We start from the raw sequence: 19,377 nt of genomic DNA on the forward strand, positions 1-19,377 counted from the left end.
ACCAAACTTTGGCGGCCCTTTTTCACTAATTCTACCTTTGAAACCAGGCGACCACACCTGCTTCAATCTCAAATATCTCGACTTCTATTTAAAATAGATGGGCATTTTTTTCACCAATAGCAAGACAATTGCACAATTTTTAAAATGATACCAATGACTCCACATACCCGAAAATCGACGAACGCCTGACTCCACCACGTCGTGACACATATATATGAATCAAGCTCTTCAAAAAGAATAACATTACTTCAAAGATATATAAATAGACCAAAATCAGAGCATAATTTCAAGGTTTAACTCTCAAATGGTTTCAGAACTTTCTGCCAACAAAAATGTTTCACAGCAAGGTAGGACGTTACACATAGCTTCATGTAATAAGTAAGCACAAAGCGTGTAAAGTTTACTCTTGATTTCCTCAGATTTGCTATCAGTTTAGTTTCTCTACTTTAAAAAAATAAAATGACTATTCAACTGAAGCGAAAGATACTATTTTTGTCAATTATAGCCTGTAAATAGATGGCGTAAACAAGGCCTCGCGGGAACTCGTGGCTTTCCGAGCGCATAGTATCGGTGAAATTGGGGTAATTCAGATTGCTGTTTCTTTGCTTTTTCGCAGTAAAGCACCAAGTGTTTTACACCTTGTAAAAGTTCAGCTCTTCCTCGTTACAATGGTGTCAGTTGTTTATATGTCCGATTATTAGGAGCTGGAGAATCGCTGTGGAAAGCGAAGCCCCTCACAGTCGGAACACGTGGTTGGCAGTTAAAAAATTGACAAGCATGCATTCAAATGCTTCGAGGAAAGATTGATCATTAAATACCGTCTTTTCATTGGCAGAGAACTGTAGAGCTTTCGACAGGCTTTTCCGTGTATATTTTTCACCTTTGCCATTTAAATAGAAAGCCTTTAAAAATACCGTCAAAGTTTTCAAAGATAATTTTTTACACGAAATATGCAAAATACCGGCTCAAAAAAGGTACAAATAGAAAGATCAGTTCATTTTCTTTTAGAATAAAGTAATCGGATAGGAATTGTTTTTCAGTAATCCTTCCGCAAAACTCGGAAAGCATGTACCCCCCACGCGGAGTACACTACAGTATAGAGTCGACTCGCTAGTCGCGGGGGCCGGTGCGGCGCCGGCCACGTCAACGCTCTGTGTTTTTGTCAAAATAACGACAGACCATTGTGTTTGAGGCGATAAAATACTGATTTGTAATGATCTCACAGTCTTGAAAAATTAGGCTTCCTATGTTACAGTGATTGTACTCAGTTAATGTGGAGACGTTTAGTGCACTTGGTACTCTTTTATTGTCTGTCAAACATGGGGTTGCAGCCAGTTAACGAATTTACCAAGTTTGATCAAATTTTAAACAGCTACCATTTTCTTAAAAATTGACAGAGAGGTTAAAGAATGGTACCAAAATTCTCAGGAGATATAGGCCTTTCATATGGAACAGATAAATTTGGCATACATCTACTTTGAAAATTTAGTTTCTGGTACCTACTGTAAATCAGAACTAGTAGATTTTACACTTGTATTCATATAAAGTGATAAATTACAGTTTTTAAATAAAAGCATTTAAAACATTTATAAAGTGACGTTCATATAAATGTCTTTAAATTATAAGAAAGTCCCATTCTGATTGAAATTCAAGCAAACTATTTATAGACGCAGTTGGAACATATGGATCTAGATGGAACATATGGGTGAATGGCAATATCTCGTGACAAAAGACCGGAGTCTGTGAGGTAAGGGCAGTCTCCGATGGTCAGTATCACTGGTCAGTCTCAAAAGGCCAATATCACTGGTCAGTCTGTGATGGTCAACACATCCAGAAAAACAACGCGTCCACCTCACGGACAGTGGGGTGACACGTGCAGGTTCATCTGGCTGTACCTCATGTATACCCATCATAAATGTGGATCAAAACTTGGACTAAAACGCGTATCAATTTTCTGAGGACAAAGACAATAGTTATTGTTGTTGTTACGACAGATTTACTTAATCTCACAAAAATAATGACGTATCAGCTGGCAACCATATAAGATCTGTTTTCAATTTTCATGTACATAAGACATGAAAATTCTTGTTGAAAAAGTGCAAAACATGTTGTGAATGGCGTAACGATAATTTAATGGATGAGCAATTGAATCTAAATATAGAATACAAGAAGTTCGAAGAATAATAATGCTATCAAGGCACCCCGGAAATAGCAGTTTTCAAGAGAGTGACAAACATACAAAAGAAGTAGAGGAAATATGACGATAGAATGAGGAAAGAAGAAGCAGCAGTTCCCCCTATGTTGCTCTGCCACTGTATGAGCATGACATTGATAAATCAGCCCATTTAGAATTCTACTGAGCATAAGAACATGTTAATATCCCCCCTTTGGGAATGGCCTAAAGACAATTTCAGTGGGTAGCATTCCCCCGGGGAGAGGGGGGTCACTGCACTTTGCTGAACAGCTATGTGTAAGTGTAAGAGTTAGAGCACACAAAGTGAAAGGTGATCAAGAAATGAAATAGGCCTACCACGAAAACCCTTATGATTGCAAACATAAATTCTTTCCCAAAAACTGTTCAGCGATAAAGAAAAAAATTTTTCATTCTTTTTACTAAGCTGAGAACATAATTCATCGAGGACAATTTAGAATCTTGTAGCGACAGCACACTCACATACACTGACATTGTGCCAACCGCAAAGTTGGTATCGCCGGGGAGTGAGTCATCGCACACTGTTGTACTAAAGTGTGTTATCTTTTTTCCTTTTATTCGTTCATTACAATTTTGTCTTAAGAAGTAGAAAGTTGTGTTGTTGTTATTTCCTTCGCTCTACAATCTATTCAGTTCAGTTCTAGTAAGTGTTTTATGGCACTTGCAGCACAATAAGGTCGTATAAGTGCCGAAGATTAGAGGTGTTACAAGAGAGTAACAAACACAAAAAAGAAGGAGGAGAGATAAAGACAATAGATGTTTGATAGGAAATAGGGAGCAAACCACACCAGAGCCCCCGCCAACCCTCCCCCCCCAATCCACTATTCTATTCAGAATAACCCCCCAGGGAGCAGACTGACCATCAGTGAAGGCCGTGTCCGACATGACCAGCTGGAAGATCTTGGCGAACAGATGCTCATTGGCCGGGCCCAGCATCTCCAGCGCTATTTTGGTCCCTTTTTCCATGCTCGCATCATCGTCCTCCTGAAGGCTCTGAGAATTGACAATAAAATAATTAGCTCTTTAAACCCTTTTAGTTTAGTTTTAGTAAGAGTTTTACGGCACCTGCAACACAATAAGGTCATATAAGTGCCCAAGATTAGAGGTGTTACAAGAGAGTAACATACACAAAAAAGAAGAAGGGGAGATAGAGATGATAGATTTTTTATAGGAAAGAAGGAGCGAACCACACCAGAGTACCCACCAACCACCCACTAGTAAGAGTTTTATGGCACTTGCAACACAATAAGGTCATATAAATGCCGAAGATTAGAGGTGTTACAAGAGAGTAACAAACACAAAAAAAGAAGAAGGGGAGATAGAGATGATAGATTTTTTATGGGAAAGAAGGAGCAAACCACACCAGAGCACCCGCGCTAAAAGAAATGAAACCATCGTCACTAGTATTGGATACTCCCAGCGCCCAATGGGGTCTAAAAACCCTATCCGTACACCCCGGGGTCATTTTGTATCCCCGGGGTAGTATTCTTCACATTTTAGAACACTTTTAGTGCTAAGATCTCTTTGAAACTTTCAGTATAATTTCTCAAAAAATCATTTTGACAGACTGCACTGCAAAGTGTACGGATCGGATTAACGAGTAAATTTCCTCTTTGGAAAGTGGTGGCACAGAGTTCCCCACATCATATGGATACGATGGTAAAACACGACTTATGGATAGGGTTAAAGAGTTAAATTAATACAGGCACATATATAAATTGACCTTTTACTATGGACAAGGAGACAAAGAGGGAGAAGGATTGACTCATTGTCTGCACTTTGCTGAACAGTTATAAGGGTAAGAGCACACAAAGTGCATGGTGATCAAAATATGAACTAGGCCTACCCCGAAAACCTTTAATTATGGTTGTAAACACATTAAAAATTCGACATTGATAAATCAGCCCATTTACAATTCTACTGTGCATAAGAACATGTTAATATCTCCCCTTAGGAAATGGCCTAAAGACAACTTCAGTAAGTAGCACTTCTCTTAGGGGGCCTTTCACCAGTTTCTCCATCGCCCCATCATCCACCCACCTGTATAGCCTGATAGATGACCCACCTGTATAGCATGATAGACCTCCACCATCCACCCACCTGTATAGCCTGATAGACCTCCACCAGTTTCTCAATGCCCAGCTGTTCCTCCAGCTCCATTCTGCACTGCTCCAGCCGGCCGAACCTGTCGTAGTCTTCCTCCCCGTCGTCTCCAAACGTGGTCTCATCGTCGCTGTCCTCACCTGAAACATTCCGCAGGAAATATGGTCCCTTTTAAGGACAAGCGGGCTAACCCAGATTTCGGGTGTTTCAAGAAATCTTGACCTACACCAAAAGTGGGCATTGCCCTACTTATAGGAGAAATTTGGTTTCTTTGGTGTGTATATTTGTTTGGTTATAGAGAAAACTCTCCTTGTCTTTTAAAGAAACTGAACAAGGGGCGCAAAAACTTTATGGTTTTCTCAAAACAGCATTTTTCGGGATAGCCCCCTTGCGCTTAAAAGCGACCATATGTGTCATGAGGCAGAAGAATCAGGCGCTCAGGCTATAAAGGAAGAGGAAGGCCACCCAAAAGGTGGATCGAGGGTGTCAAGGAAACCCTGAGAAAACATAATATCACAACTAAAAGAACTGCGGAGCTGGCCTACCATAGAAAACTGCATCTCCCCTCGACGCTTAACGGCAACAGAGGATGAAACAGTAAAAAGTAAGTAGGTATCATCTTCACCCTTTCAGATGATGGTCGCTCAGATTTGTCAACCATGTTTATCATCATTTTCACACGAACAGCAGCATTCACAAACCACAACCCTTATAAATATTTTCCACCTGTGACAAATAAGATAAACAGATGAAAAATGTGTCCATAAATCAAAATAAAAAACAGCAGCAATAGACTGTGGACTCTTTTCTTCCTTTTTGCTCAACTAGAAGAGAAAAAACTGAAAGAGGTGTGAACTGCTCACTTAGAGTCCTGACACTATTTCCTATCCTTGGGAGTTGTAAATTGTGACCTCCAACACAACACAACATCATCCAACACAACACACCCCCCTCCTTTTTTTAGTTTTAGTAAGAGTTTTACGGCACTTGCAACACAATAAGGTCATATAAGTGCTGAAGATTAAAGGTATTACAAGAGAGCAACAAACATAAAACAGGAGGAGAGATAAGGACGATAGATGTTTGATAGGAAAGAAGGAGCAAACCCCACCAGAGCACCCTCCAACCACCCACACCACCCTGCAACACAACACACAACCTTCTAACACCACCATTCAACACACCGCCCTCCACTTCCAACACAACACACTACCTTCCAACACATTCGAACACAACACACACCTTCCAACACAACACACCACCTCCCAACACAACACAACACACCACCTCCCAACACAACAAACAACACATCACCCTCCAACACAACACACCACCTTTTAACACAACACACAACATACCTCCCTCCAACTCCAGAGCAGCTGCCAACTCCATCTTCTCCTGCTCCGCCTCGTCATCAACATCGTCATCATACTCGTCATCACCATCATCGGCAACATCCTCCTCACCGTCGTTCTCTCCATCTCCCGTGGTCGGTGAAACGTCCCCACTGTCATTTCCGTCTTTCTCCCCCGTACTCGTCTTCTGTCCTTTCACATCCTTCGGAGCTCGTTTGATCGTTGACGGTTTCTTCTTCTTCTTCCCGTCGACTGTGTCAGTCTGAGGTTTTGCCTTCACGGTCTTTTCCTTATCTGTGGAATTGTCAGAGTTTATTAACAAAATAAAAGGATGAGAAATGCTTCACACTTTGCAGTCACTGGGCGCAATATTACGACTGTGAAAATTATCCATTCCATTCACCTGGCGCAGTTCTGCGACAGGCCCAAGAAGTTTGTTGCAGTCACTCTCCTGGCTAGGTGACCAGAAGGAATATTTTGTACTGCTGGCTGTGAGACTGCAAACGTGTTAAAACTCATTCGTTGAAGTCATAGTGCAGTACTTTACAACGTCAAAATCAAAGCCAGGAAGTGGCTTGTGACTTAAAGGAGATGAGAGACAGCTGGAAGGATGTGGAGACTGTAGCCCAGGGCAGAAGTACAGAAGTTGGTGGCCTTTACCGGAGTACGGGTTTATGTTGGTTGACATTAATTTATCATTTTTGTTTGTTTTTGTAAAGTGTTTTACGGCGCTCGCAACTGCATAAGGTCATATGAGCGCGCGGGACACACCTAATATTTTCAGTTGGTAGGAAATTTTGAATTTTGCCCGGGTGGCGGCCAAAGCCTACTCTTGTCGATTTTAGACCACCAACTTGCACACGGGCCCTTAAGTTATCAGACTTCACGATAAATTCGCATATAACGTATTAAAGGGTGCAGCAGTAGTGAACGCATACTACTAAAGTCGCTGACAGTACTGTAAGTGCCAACAGTTTACACTTCTGCTACTAATTTACCTTCATCTTCGTCCTCGTCTAGCAGACTCTGCATGGTTTCCATCATGCTGCGCACATCATCGTCGTCCTCATCGCCATCATCGTCCTCCTCATTGTCATCATCGTCATCATTGCTGAAGACAAAGAAAATGGAGAAGTTTCCAAATTGTACAGGATTCAAATTGTCAAAGACCGCAGATTTATTATCCTCAGCCTTCAAAGCGCCATGTCTCAGAAAATGTATTAACAGATGGGTTTTTTAATAAATAAAATACTCTTAGGTATCTAATAAAAGGGGGGGGGGGTAGGAATAAAAGGGGGAGGTGGACAAGTGGTCTAAAACTAATAAATGGGGGGGCACATTCAACCTCATCCCCTGTACTAGTAAGAACAAATCTGTTTTATTTCTCCTTCAGGTAATAAAAGAACAAGAGAACATGACATTTTAGTCAGTAACTGTGACAACTTTTTCCATGTAGGAACAACCCAGTTTCATTTTTCGATACCATAGAGTACTTCTCAAGGCATCAACGTTTATGACTAATGAATGACACATGTGTAAGTTTCACAATGGCAAGCTAAGATGACAGACAAGCACAAGGAGTATGGATATACAGTCTTGCATGCTCAGAGAGAAATGAGCAAGATGCCAAAGTCTTTTTGTTTCTGACATATATATATATATATATATATATATATATGTTTCAAATACAAAGAACATGCGAGTCTTTGCAGTAGAATCAGGCCCTTACCAACTTGTAGGGAACAGAGAAATCCGTATTTTTCTGCCTCTTGAGCATTTTCGTCGAAAATGTACATTCATTTTACAGAAAGCTTCTTGGTTCATTACAGAACACATAACACATATTAGAGCGAATTTTACTTCAAAATGTTTGAAGCCAAAAAATATGTTATTTTGTAGAACCAATATGAGTATTCAGCTTAGATAGATCAAAGACTTTTCACCAAGTTCCAGAAAATAAACATGCTTTGATTAGACTCACTCTTCAAATATCTCCAGATCCTCTTCAGCAAATTCATCATCATCAGCATTGCCACCGGTGTCCAAAATTGTCTGAAAGTTTTAAAAAGGGCAGAATCTCAAAAAACAAAACTTTTAGGCGGATCAAAAGTATAACAGACTCTCACTAACAAAAAAAAAACAGTGCAAAAAATGCAAGTATGGTTGCGAAATAAAGGCTTTCAAGCACTGAAAAACATAACTGAGCTACATCAGACTTCTTACATCCACTTTAAACACATTCCCTATACTGTCCCCGTTGTTTTATGCAAGAAAAGTTCTGAAATTAGGCAAAAACTGAGCCCAAAATTGTGAAATTATGCGATTCTGTTAATTTTAACAAAGAATGATAAAGGAAAATAATCAGAAATTATGTAAAAAATGATCAAAGTTTGCTAAATTATGCGGGAGCATAAAACCACGGGGACAGCCTATAAAAGCAAATGTCATACGGTAAAGAATTCAGAATACTGAAATACATTGAGGACAATTCAGAGTTTTGAAATAAACTGAATTCCTGGGTAATAACAACAATCCACAATATTTTGCCCTTCAGTAATAACATTGCTGACAAAACAAAGATAAATTGAATTCAGAGTCCATAGAAGTAAACTGTCTAACATTTATCACAGTAACAAAGAGACTGAAGTTGCACTTACAGTTTAAAAAGTGGATTCCTCTGTGAGGAAAAACCTTTCCAAAGGTTTGAGCATTTGACATTCATCAAATTTACTGACACATCCCATCCATTCTTTAACACTTTGCCCCCACGGGAAGCCAAACAGTGACGTAAGAAGCCGTCCTTTTTCCCAACGGGACGCTGATCGGCAACAGTGTGATATAGCAACAAAAATGTTGTAGTAATGATCTCGTTTTTTAACATGCGCACTTGTCAAAGTTAAATTTCCTTTCTGAATGGTTTGTGTGGCTTTTGAGGTGAAAAATCAGAGTATATACAACAATTGGGGTAAATTTTGTAGAAAAATGTTGAGCAGACCTAGCATGAGGGCTGCTTTACTCTTACGCCATGATGAGAATTTGGGTGATGAATGAGCTTTCAGTTCCGATTCTAGTTCCTTTGTTGGTGAACATGCGATCATCATTTTAATTTTCTCAGTATGCTGAAATTTTGATAATGGTTGGGGTATTTTTGCCGAGATACAGGAGTAGTACTGATGTAGCCCATCTGTATCCTAGTCTGTGGGGACAAGTGTTGTGTGCTCTGCACGCTGCGTTGGAGGGTTAAAACTCTCAACTCTCATGTACAAAAGTCTCCGTGCTGAGCGGATTACCTCTTCATCAACAGCACTCACCTCTTCATCAACAGCGCTCACCTCTTCATCAACTCACCTCTTCATCGACAGCGCTCAGGTCCAGGCTGTGATGTCGTCGTATCGTGGATGGCGTGACCGACATCGGGAGCGGCTCAGCGGAGTTGGCCTCAGACTCAGGCTCGGCGGCCATTGTACGGAACAAGTTGGCAAGATCTGGCTCAGAGCACGTCCTCAGTAACTGGAAAATCATAATAATAATATAAATAATAAAACAAAGAGAGTGCTGAATAAAGTCCAGACCTTCATCAACAGATGTATGAGAAGTATCCTAAGAATTAAGTGACAGGAGAATAAGAAATGAAGAGCTGTGGGAAAGGACAGGACAAAAACATATAGAAATAGAAATAGGACTAAGAAAGTGGCAATTGATGGGACACACCTTAAGAAAGCCCAGCGGAAATATCACAAGACAGTCACTGCAGTGGAACCCACAGGGAGCACGAGGCAGGGGTAGGCCACGGGAAACATGGAGGAGATGCGTGGAAAGGGACATGAGAGAAATGAAGCTCACTTGGAACGAGCTTGGAAGGATGGCCCAGGACAGAGATAAATGGAAGGAGCTTGTATGTGGCGCAACTTGCACATGTGACCTCTGAGATTTTTTGCCCATGACCGAAAAGGCTAGGTGTAGTCCTTAAGTACTGCCAGACGATCAGGGGTGTGGCTGAAAGACAGCAGTAAGAAGGAGCCAAGGAGTGGCAGTAGAAAGGCTGCAGAAAGATTCAGAAACCCAGAGGAGAGAGCAAAGGAGGTGAGGGGGTGGGGGCAGAAAGTGGAGACGCAAGCAGACGACAGAACATTGCAAGCAGGAAAGGAGGTGAAAAGAGACAATTTTAGAGAAGAAAACTTCCGTCGCTACCCGGATTCGAACCCGGGAGCTTTGAATGAGAGGTGAACACCTTAACCTCTCGGCCAAGAGAGCCCCCACATTTTCCTCTGTAGATGGACAAACTAAAATTAGATAAGTAAAGAGAGATGGACGGGTGGGTTGATAGACAGGTACATACACAGAGAGGTAGATCGCAACCTCAGTGTTTTCTTGTCGTGTCTCCATTTTTAATAACAGTGAAAACAGTTCATAACAAAGAGTGAGCTTAAGAAGGAGTCACATTTTCAATGTTTTAAAAAATTGAGATGCAACAAGAAAGCATTGAGGTCGCGAGATACAAAGGCAGAGAGAAGTGACCTTGACCATCCATGATTTATTTATAGAGGCACCAGCCATCCATGTCCAGGCGGTGTTTTAGAGAGAAATGACAGAGAGCAAAAGAGAGGGAGATGAGAATAAGGGGTGGGGTGGGGGGGGGGGGGTCGGGGTCTGCACTCACCGATGTGTTCTTCATGTCAAACTGACCGGTGGTCAAATTCATCTGCACACTTCTGGCTCCATCCCTGAAACAACAGTGTTGATTTCATCACTATAACCATCACGATAACCGTACCTCATTGAAAGGGCAACTATTGAAAAACGTAACACAGTCGATTATGGATGAGATAATGTCGTCGGGGGAGAGAAAAAAAGACCAACTCATCCAAAGTTCAACTTAGTTCAGTCTAGTTTTAGCAAGGTTTTACGGTGCCCGCAACTGCATAAGGTCATATGAGCACCACTTGCAACACAATAAGGTTATAGAAGTGCCGAAGATTAGGTGTTACAAGAGAATAACAAACAAAAAAGGAGGAGAGACAAGGACGATAGATGTTTGATAGGAAAGAAGGAGCAAGCCACACCAGAGCACCCGCCAGCCACCAAGAGCAATTCTTGAAAAAGGTGTTTTTAAAATTTTATTAAGGTTTTACGGTGCTCGCAACTGCATAAGGTGAAATGAGCACCAAGGGGTGGATGTCAACAGAGAAGTCCTTACAGGGAATCAGACTTACTCTGCTCACATCTCTAGCCTCAACAGCACAAAGTCTCCTTCGACTATCAAGGCACCCCGGAAATAGCAGTTCACAAGAGAGTGACAAACATACAAAAGAAGTAGAAGAAAAATGACGATAGTAAGGATGAGGAAAGAAAAAGCAGCAGTTCCCCCTATGCTGTTCCGGCACAGTATGAGCATGACATCAGCCCATTTACAATTCTACTGTGCATAAGAACATGTTAATATCCCCTCTTTGGGAATGGTCTAAAGACACTTCAGTCAGTAGCACTGCCCTGGGGGTGGTACGTTCAACTTAACTGTTGGAAGATGTAAAGAAGAAAAGGTGCTGGGACCTGAGAAATAGATCAACTTAACAGAAGATCAACTCAAGCCAGTTCAACACAAAAAGAGTTGACAGTACAAGCTTTCTAAAGAATGTAAACTAAGAAAAGAAAAAAATCTGAGGGTGAATGTTCACTAAACGCCTGACTCCACCACGTCATGACACATATGTGAGGCATTCAGGTGTAATCAGGCGCTCCTCAGAATAAGAATATGAATGAAAGAAACTGGACATTTTCTGGCCGTTGAGCAATTTTTTTCTAATTTCCTTTTTTTGGCTCAGTACCTTTTATGTTCATTTAGAAACAACATTCTGTGTAAATTTTACTGAAAAACATCAATTAAAGGCACAAAACCATAAAATTTTCAGTTTCCAAGGACTCTCAACCTAAGAATATTACCAAACTTTGACTGCCATTTTCCCCCAATTTTACTTCTCAAACCAGGCGACCCTCACCTGCTTCAATCAGAAATATTTGTACTTCTATTCAGCATAGATAAATTTTTTTTTCACTGAAAGCAACGCAAATGAACAAGCTTTGAGATGATACCAATAACCCCATATGCCCAAAAATTGACGAGCGCCTGATTCCACCACGTCATGACACATAGAAACATATGGGATTTTCTTCCCCTATATACACTGCATTCTGAATCCGAAACATAACATCAAGTCTAATATCGAATTACTGATGATCCAGACAATCAGCCTGCCCACACTGAAATGGACCCTTATGAAGAGGGGTGAGGAAGCATGGAGCATTCCGTCTTCCTAAGATGCCAATTCTACACTCAAGTATTCAAGTAAGTAATATCGACTTCTAAAAGAACATGAGCTTTTTTTCTCTTTGGACAAAGTGAAGACCCACCTGTCGTCTCCCCCTGTGACTTTCAACTTCCCAGAGGATTTCAAGCTGAGGGTTTGGCTTTTCAACGTTTGTTTTCCAAACTCTCCACTTTTTTCCTCAATGGTGTTGTGTGTGGAATCTGAAAATCAAAATTTAGTTTAGTTTTCGTAAGAGTTTTACGGCATTTGCAACACCATAAGGTCATATAAGTGCCGAAGATTAGAGGTGTTACAAGAGAGTAACAAACACAACAAAGAAGGAGAGGAGATAAAGACAATAGATGTTTGATAGGAAAGAAGAAGAAAACCACACCACAGCACCCGCCACCAACCACTGAAAATCAAAATTAAAACAGCATTCAATACATTCTGCATTCATAAGAGGACTCTAAAAAGTGTTGATAGAGGCGTTTAACTCATACCATTTCACCATTTTTAAGGGGACTCGTGGGCTCTACTGTAGCTGAAACGCTTCAACCAATTCTGAAGGACCGCCAACTTTACTTAAGTTTTAGAATCTAGATGGGTTTTTGGGTTAGACAGGTTGCTGAAATAAAATATTTTTAAAAAGTTGGGGATATTTTTACCTTTCAGTTTACTGCTGATTTAAGATTTTTAGTTTAGTTTTAGTAAGGGTTTTATGGCACTTGCAATACAATAAAGTCATATAAATGTTAAAGAATAGGTGTGTTACAAGAGAGTAACTTACACAAAAAAAGGAGGAGAGATAAGGATGATAGATGTTTGACAGGAAAGAAGGAGCAAACCACACCAGAGCACCCGCCAATCACCCACTGAGTTTGGATTACCCGTGTTCAGTTAAAGTGGACTCCACTGTATCTCAAAGACATTCCAACAGCTGATAAAGAGAAAGGTGAGGAAGGTATAATAATAATCTATGGCAATTGTATAGCACAAAGTTTATGGGTAGTTTAGTTTTAGTAGAGGTTTTACGGCGCTCTCAACTGCTTAAGGACATATGAGCGCCAGTAGACTAGAGGTGTTACAAGAGAGTAACAAACAAAAAAGAAGAAGGGGAGGTAAGGACGATAGATGTTTGATAGGAAAGAAGAAGCAAACCACACCAGAGCCCCCACCAACCACACACGCAAAGTCTACGTGCTGCAGCCATTACTGCAGAGGCCCGATGTATGTGTATATGTTCCGCACTATTTACAGATCGGCGCAATCTTTACAGCACGTTTTAATGATCTTATAATTACGTGACAATCGTAAGATTGCAAGAAGCATTTTAACGGTTGTATAATTGTATCATTCTTGTGAGCTCTTCGTTTTCATATGTTAATTTTAATTATAATTTTAATTTTCATAATTTTACACTTTTGAAAATATATACGTGAATGTTCCTTGATGTGAGTAAAAGAATAGAGATGGAAGTGAATAAAAAAAAAGATTATTTCAAAAATATTTTAAAAATTATGAACTTTGCAAACTTTAAGTTTGATACCCGGCATTGTATCATTCTTGGGAGCTCTTTAGTTTTATATGTTAATTTTAATTTACATATTTTTACACTTTTGAAAATATATGTGAATGTTCCTTGATGTGAGTAAAAGAAAAAAGATGGAAGTGGATTTTTAAAAAAACTATTAAAAAAAAAAAAAATATTAATGCAACCTTCAGATTGTTGCCAATTATATGATCATCAAAACGCACAGCTTGCTGCGCCGATCAGTAAATAGCACGGAACATATACAAACAAGTGCCATATATGTAGACAGAGTATTTCACATAATCCAAGTGAAAGAAAGTCAGTCATACAGACATGCGTCCAACTCGTAGAAGATGCTCACAGGCAAAAAGACTAGACGTACACGCACAAGCATGGAAATATGATACCCACAAACCCATACACAAACAAGCAAAAGTTTACAAAAGAAAAGAGAGAGAGATAGTGAGAGGGCAGAAGTTTTTTATGAGGAGAAAAGGGGGTGATCCTATTTGTAGGATTTATTTTGGGACCCAAAATATATTTGGTCGCTTTTAAGGACAAGCGGGCTAACCCAGATTTTGGCGGTTTCCAGAAATCTTTACCTCCACCAAAAGTGGGCATTGCCCTACCTAAAGGAGAAGTTTGGTTTTATTGGTGTGTATATTTGTTTGATTATAGAGAAAATCCTCCTTGTCTTTTAAAGAAACTGAACAAGGGTCCAAAAACTTTACCTTTGATTTTCTCAAAACATCATTTTTCGGGAGAGCCCCCTTGTGCTTAAAAGCGACCATTTAAGCACTTCACAGTGCCAGCAGACACTGAGAAAACAGAAGCCTCTATTTCAGTGACTATCTACATACCAGGTGACACACATTAACGTTTTCTGTACCGTGCACCAACATATTGTGGCCTTGCTTTACACCGTAGAAATATACGCTGATATATTTTGGAACAAAAAGAGTTAAAACATTTTGTACAAAATAATATACAGTCTTCATCATAAGCATCTTATACAGCTAGGATTTTCTGCTTCGTGTTAGAAGAGGGGAGTAGTAGTTTGGGGGGGGGGGGGGGAGAGGTCACAATAATAAAAGCATAGATAATTAAATAAATATGTCAAAAGCTAGGGGGGTATGCAAGCACACAAAGATAGGATGATGAAAATGAAACTTTGGAAAGAAACCAGAGAAAGGGTGAAATAAGTAAGATATGTGCCAGTAGCTTAGAGAAGTAGAAGAAAAAAAAGTTAAATAAATCCAAAAGAACTTCGTTATTTTGATTGGATTTTTTTGTGTTCATATCTAAGAACGCCAGGGTGGCTAAAAATGAGGTATGTACTTCCTCATACCGAGATAGATACCTCATTGTCACTCACTGTCTGTGACACAGTCCTTAAATTATTTATATCAGTATTACAATTGTGACGAAATAGTTTTAACTACACAAATCTAAGCTTTGCAAAATTATTTATATCAGTCTTAGAATTGTGATGAAATTGTTTAAACTACAGAAATCTCAGCTTTGCAAAATTATTTATATCAGCAGTAGAATAGTGACGTAATCTGGAGATAGCTTTCCAATGTTATCGAGTCTCTTCATATCATTCCGTTTCAAAGTCTTTATGATAAAACAATTTGGAGGTAGCTTTTTAGTGTTATTGGAGTCTCTTGAGATAATTTCAGTTTCCGAGTCTTTATGATAAGACAATTTGGAGATAGCTTTCCAATGTTATCAGAGTCTCTTGATATCATTCCGTTCTCAAGCCTTTAGGTTAAAACAATTTGGAGATAGCTTTTCAATGTTATCTTCATATCATTTTGTTTCCAAGCCTTTATGGTAAAACAATTTGGAGCTAGCTAGTCAATGTTATCGAGTCTCTTGATATCATTCCGTTCCCAAGCCTTCAGTTTAAAACAACTTGGAGTTTGCTTATTGTTAGTATATGACGTGACAGTGCGTACCTTTCTGAGACTTCATGTGAGTCAGGTAAGCTTTGAACTGGCTCTGAACACTCTGCTGCTCAGCCTCGGACAACGACTGGCTCTCCGACACCTCCATCAGGGTCTCCAGCCTGCGGTCTCTGTTGTACTCCGCCTCATGGGCTGACAATTTGTCACCCGCCTCACTAGAGGGCGATTCATTGGCTGACAATTTGTCACCCGCGTCGCTAGAGTGTGATTCACTGGCTGACAATTTGTCAGCCGGAACGCCGCTTGGGTTATTTGAGCTGGTCGCCTGACTATTTTGCTCTTGCTCGTTTCCGAAAAATCGTATTGAGGAAGGGAGTTCTACTTCACCGATCGCTGCTTGTGATTGGTTGAGGGGGTCGTTTGTGGCTGTTGGCGTTTTCAGAGGTTCGCCGTCAGGAGGCACTTGAAAGTGTAAGGAGGACGGGAGTTCTTCCTCTTGCCCGCCAGGGGAGGTAACAGTCGGGATCGTGTATGGGAGGTTGCCGCCTGGGGTCGTGGGCCAGCGAGCAAAGAGGACACATCAAAAGCGTGGAAATAAGGAATAAAGGGGGAAAACCAAACAGAAAGAAAAGGAAAGCTTCCAGGGCAGTTAAGAAATCTTATCTTATCTTGTGCATAATCCAAGGACAGTCAAGAAATCTTATCTTATCTTGTGTATAATCCAAGGACATTCAAGAAATCTTATCTTGTCTTGTGCGTGATCCAATGACAGTCAAGAAATCTTATACGGGGTGCCCGTTACGGCTGTAATCGGCCAATCGCCTGACTTAATCGCCTAAAAAAAAAACGTGTTTGTTTTCAGTATCAAGCGATCGAATCGGGCAATCGGTCCATTCCAGCCGTAGTGGGCACCCCGTATTATCTAGTGCGTGATCCCACCAGAGTGTGGTTGTATGGTGATGACAAATGTGTCACGACACGGAGGAATCAGGCTCTCCTCAATTTTGGGGCACGTGGAGTTATTGGTATCATCTTAAATCATGTCCATCTGCCTTGCTTTTGATGAAAAAAATATCCATTTATCTTGAATACAAACAAAATATTGGCAATTGAAGGAGGTGGGGGGTCGCCAGGTTTCAGAGGTAAAATTAGCGAGAAAATGGACGGCAAAGTTGCGTTTTTTTCTTTGCTGGAGAGTCCATTGAAACTGAAAACTTACATTTTTTATGCCTTTAATCAACGTTTTTCAGTAAAATCCACACAGAAATGTGTTCTTTAATGGGCATAAAAGGTGTTGAGCAAATAACAAAAATTCAATAAAATTCCCAAACCTGCAGAAAAATGCCAGTTCCTAGACTTTCAATATTTTGACGGGCACCTGATTTCACTGCGCTGCTTCACAAATAAAGAAACACCAAAGCCCACATGATAACAGAAGCAGAAAGACGAAAGTCAGAGAGAGGGAAATAAGTGCAGTGATGCTGTAGTGAAAACTACAGGCAGATAACTTAAGACACCGATAACTTACAAACACAGATAACTTACAACACAGATAACTTACAACACAGATAACTTACAAACACAGATAACTTAAAAAACACAGATAACTTCAAACATAGATAACTTAAAAAACACAGATACTTAAAACACAGATAACTTAAAAAACACAGATAACTTCAAATACAGATAACTTAAAATACAGATAACTTAAAACACAGATAAAACATAGATAACTTAAGACACAGATAACTTGAAACACAAATAACTTCAAACACTGATAACTTCAAACACAGATAACTTCAAACACAGATAACTTGAAACACAGATAACTTAAGACACAGGTAACATCAAACACAGGGGCAAACAGTTTCACTATTGAATACGATCATGTCTGTGAAATTTTCAAGACAGATTTCCGACATCTGAAACAGCATCGTTAGGTCATACCACCAGCCAGTCCTTACAATCAAACAGCTGTTCAGACATTGAGCACCTCAAAAGAAATATCAGCTGAACTTATATTTCAGTGTAGTAGAGTTTTGCAGCCCTTGCAACTGCACAAGGTTACAGGAGCTCAACTTTGGGACTCAGACGATAACAAAAGACGTACTTTATGACAGATTTTTATGTTTGGAAATTTATTTCTTCCCCGTGTTGCAGCGCAGTAAGTTGTGAAAATAAAATTTGACTACAAGGACAGTGGAGAATAGGATTGGGGAGGGAAAACAAGTTATTTTTTGTTTAGGAAAGCAAGGGGTCAACTTCCTCAGCTGATAAAGGAAAAACACAAAAAAGAAGGTGGAGAGATAAGGTCCATAGATGTTTGATAGGAAAGAAGGGGCAAACCACACCAGAGCACCTGCCAACCATCCACTGATAGATGTTTGATAGGAAAGAATGAGCAAACCACACCAGAGCACCCGCCAACCATCCACTGATAGATGTTTGAAAGGAAAGAAGGAGCAAACCACACCAGAGCACCCACCAACCATCCACAGATAGATGTTTGATAAGAAAGAAGGAGCAAACCATACCAGAGCACCCACCAACCACCCGCTGACTAGTGTGAAAAATACAGAGAGACGCACACACACACACAAAAACCCCCCAACCCAACTCAACAACACAGCAGCAACTAACTCACCCACGGTAACGCTCAAGATGACCACAGTTCCACTCACACACTCTCACACACACACACACACACACTCTCTCTCACACACACATACACACTCTCTCTCACACACATACACACTCTCTCTCTCACAGACATACACACACTCACACACACACACACGCACACTCTCTCTCTCACACACACACACTAAAAACCCCCCCCCAAAAAACTCCAATGAGACAACACCCCAACCACTCACCCACTGTGTCGCGTGAGATGACGATTGTACCACTTCTCTCTGGGGGCAGTGGGAGGGGTCTCGGTGCCTTCTGCTTGCCGGCGGTGGCTACTGATGTACCGAAAGTGACGGTGCCGCCCTGGGCCGGGGGCTTCTGGGACATGGTGATGGTGGCACCTACGCCCACCGGGGGCACCGCAGTGTTTGTGGGCGAGCCCGTGTCTGAAGGAGAAATGGCTCGCATTTAAAATAGATATCATTCATATGTGAGGCATCGTGGTGAAATCAAGCGCTTGTCAAAATAATGAAAGTCAAGCAACTGGCATTTTTCGGCAGGTTTGGGAATTTTGATCGAATTTGTGTTTTTCCCGCCCAATACCTTTCATGCCCTTTAAAGAACACATTTCTATATTGATTTAACTGAAAAACGAATAAAGGCATAAAAGATGTCAATTTTCAGTTACAGCGGACTTTCAAGCTAAGGAAATTATGCAACTTTGGCGGCCATTTTCTCGCTAATTTTTCCGTTGAATCCACGTGACCCACACCTACTTCAATCGCCAATATATTGACATATACCCAGGATAAATAGATATTTTTTCCATCAAAAGGAAGGCAAATGGACAGGCTTTAAGATGATACCAATAAATCTACATGCCCCAAAATTGATGAGCGCCTGATTCCACCGCGTGGTTACATACATATTAATCTATGCCCCAGCTCGAAAGTAGACTATGCGCTCTGTAATTTATAAGACCCCAACAGATCCTGTAAGATTCCTTAACCGTTTTAGCTTCCTGGGAAGCATCCAGTACAAACTGCCATATTACAGGCACTAAACACTTTGCAGTCACACAGCCAGCAGTACAAAATACCCCATCTGGTCACCCAGCCAGGAGAGTGACTGCAACAGACTTCTCCGCAAAGTGTTAAACACTCATGCACATATTACTCATTCTCACTTTAAATAATCCTAACAAATATATCCACCCCCCTCCCCATCTTCGAAGAAGAAGAAGAAGAAGAAGAAGAAGAAGAAGAAGAAGAAGAAGAAGAAGAAGAAGAAGAAGAAGAAGAAGAAGAAGAAGAAGAAGAAGAAGAGG

At 40.5% G+C, this 19,377-nt stretch overlaps 1 protein-coding gene across 1 annotated transcript in view; it reads right to left on the reverse strand.

The window, feature by feature from the left end:
* Positions 1-1,440: 1,440 nt before the first annotated feature.
* The window catches only part of LOC101854214 (serine/threonine-protein kinase Nek1), a gene marked incomplete in the record, with an annotated part of 66,379 nt that continues 48,442 nt past the window's right edge, over positions 1,441-19,377 (reverse strand). The window contains 11 exon segments of the mRNA XM_035973169.1: positions 1,441-1,954; positions 3,073-3,205; positions 4,313-4,455; positions 5,674-5,964; positions 6,669-6,781; positions 7,652-7,722; positions 9,019-9,180; positions 10,331-10,394; positions 12,079-12,196; positions 15,471-15,965; positions 18,296-18,496. Of these exon segments, the coding sequence (XP_035829062.1) occupies positions 1,947-1,954; positions 3,073-3,205; positions 4,313-4,455; positions 5,674-5,964; positions 6,669-6,781; positions 7,652-7,722; positions 9,019-9,180; positions 10,331-10,394; positions 12,079-12,196; positions 15,471-15,965; positions 18,296-18,496 (1,799 nt within the window).

This window comes from Aplysia californica, unplaced genomic scaffold (assembly GCF_000002075.1).
Source record: "Aplysia californica isolate F4 #8 unplaced genomic scaffold, AplCal3.0 scaffold01042, whole genome shotgun sequence".
NCBI lineage: Eukaryota > Metazoa > Mollusca > Gastropoda > Aplysiida > Aplysiidae > Aplysia > Aplysia californica.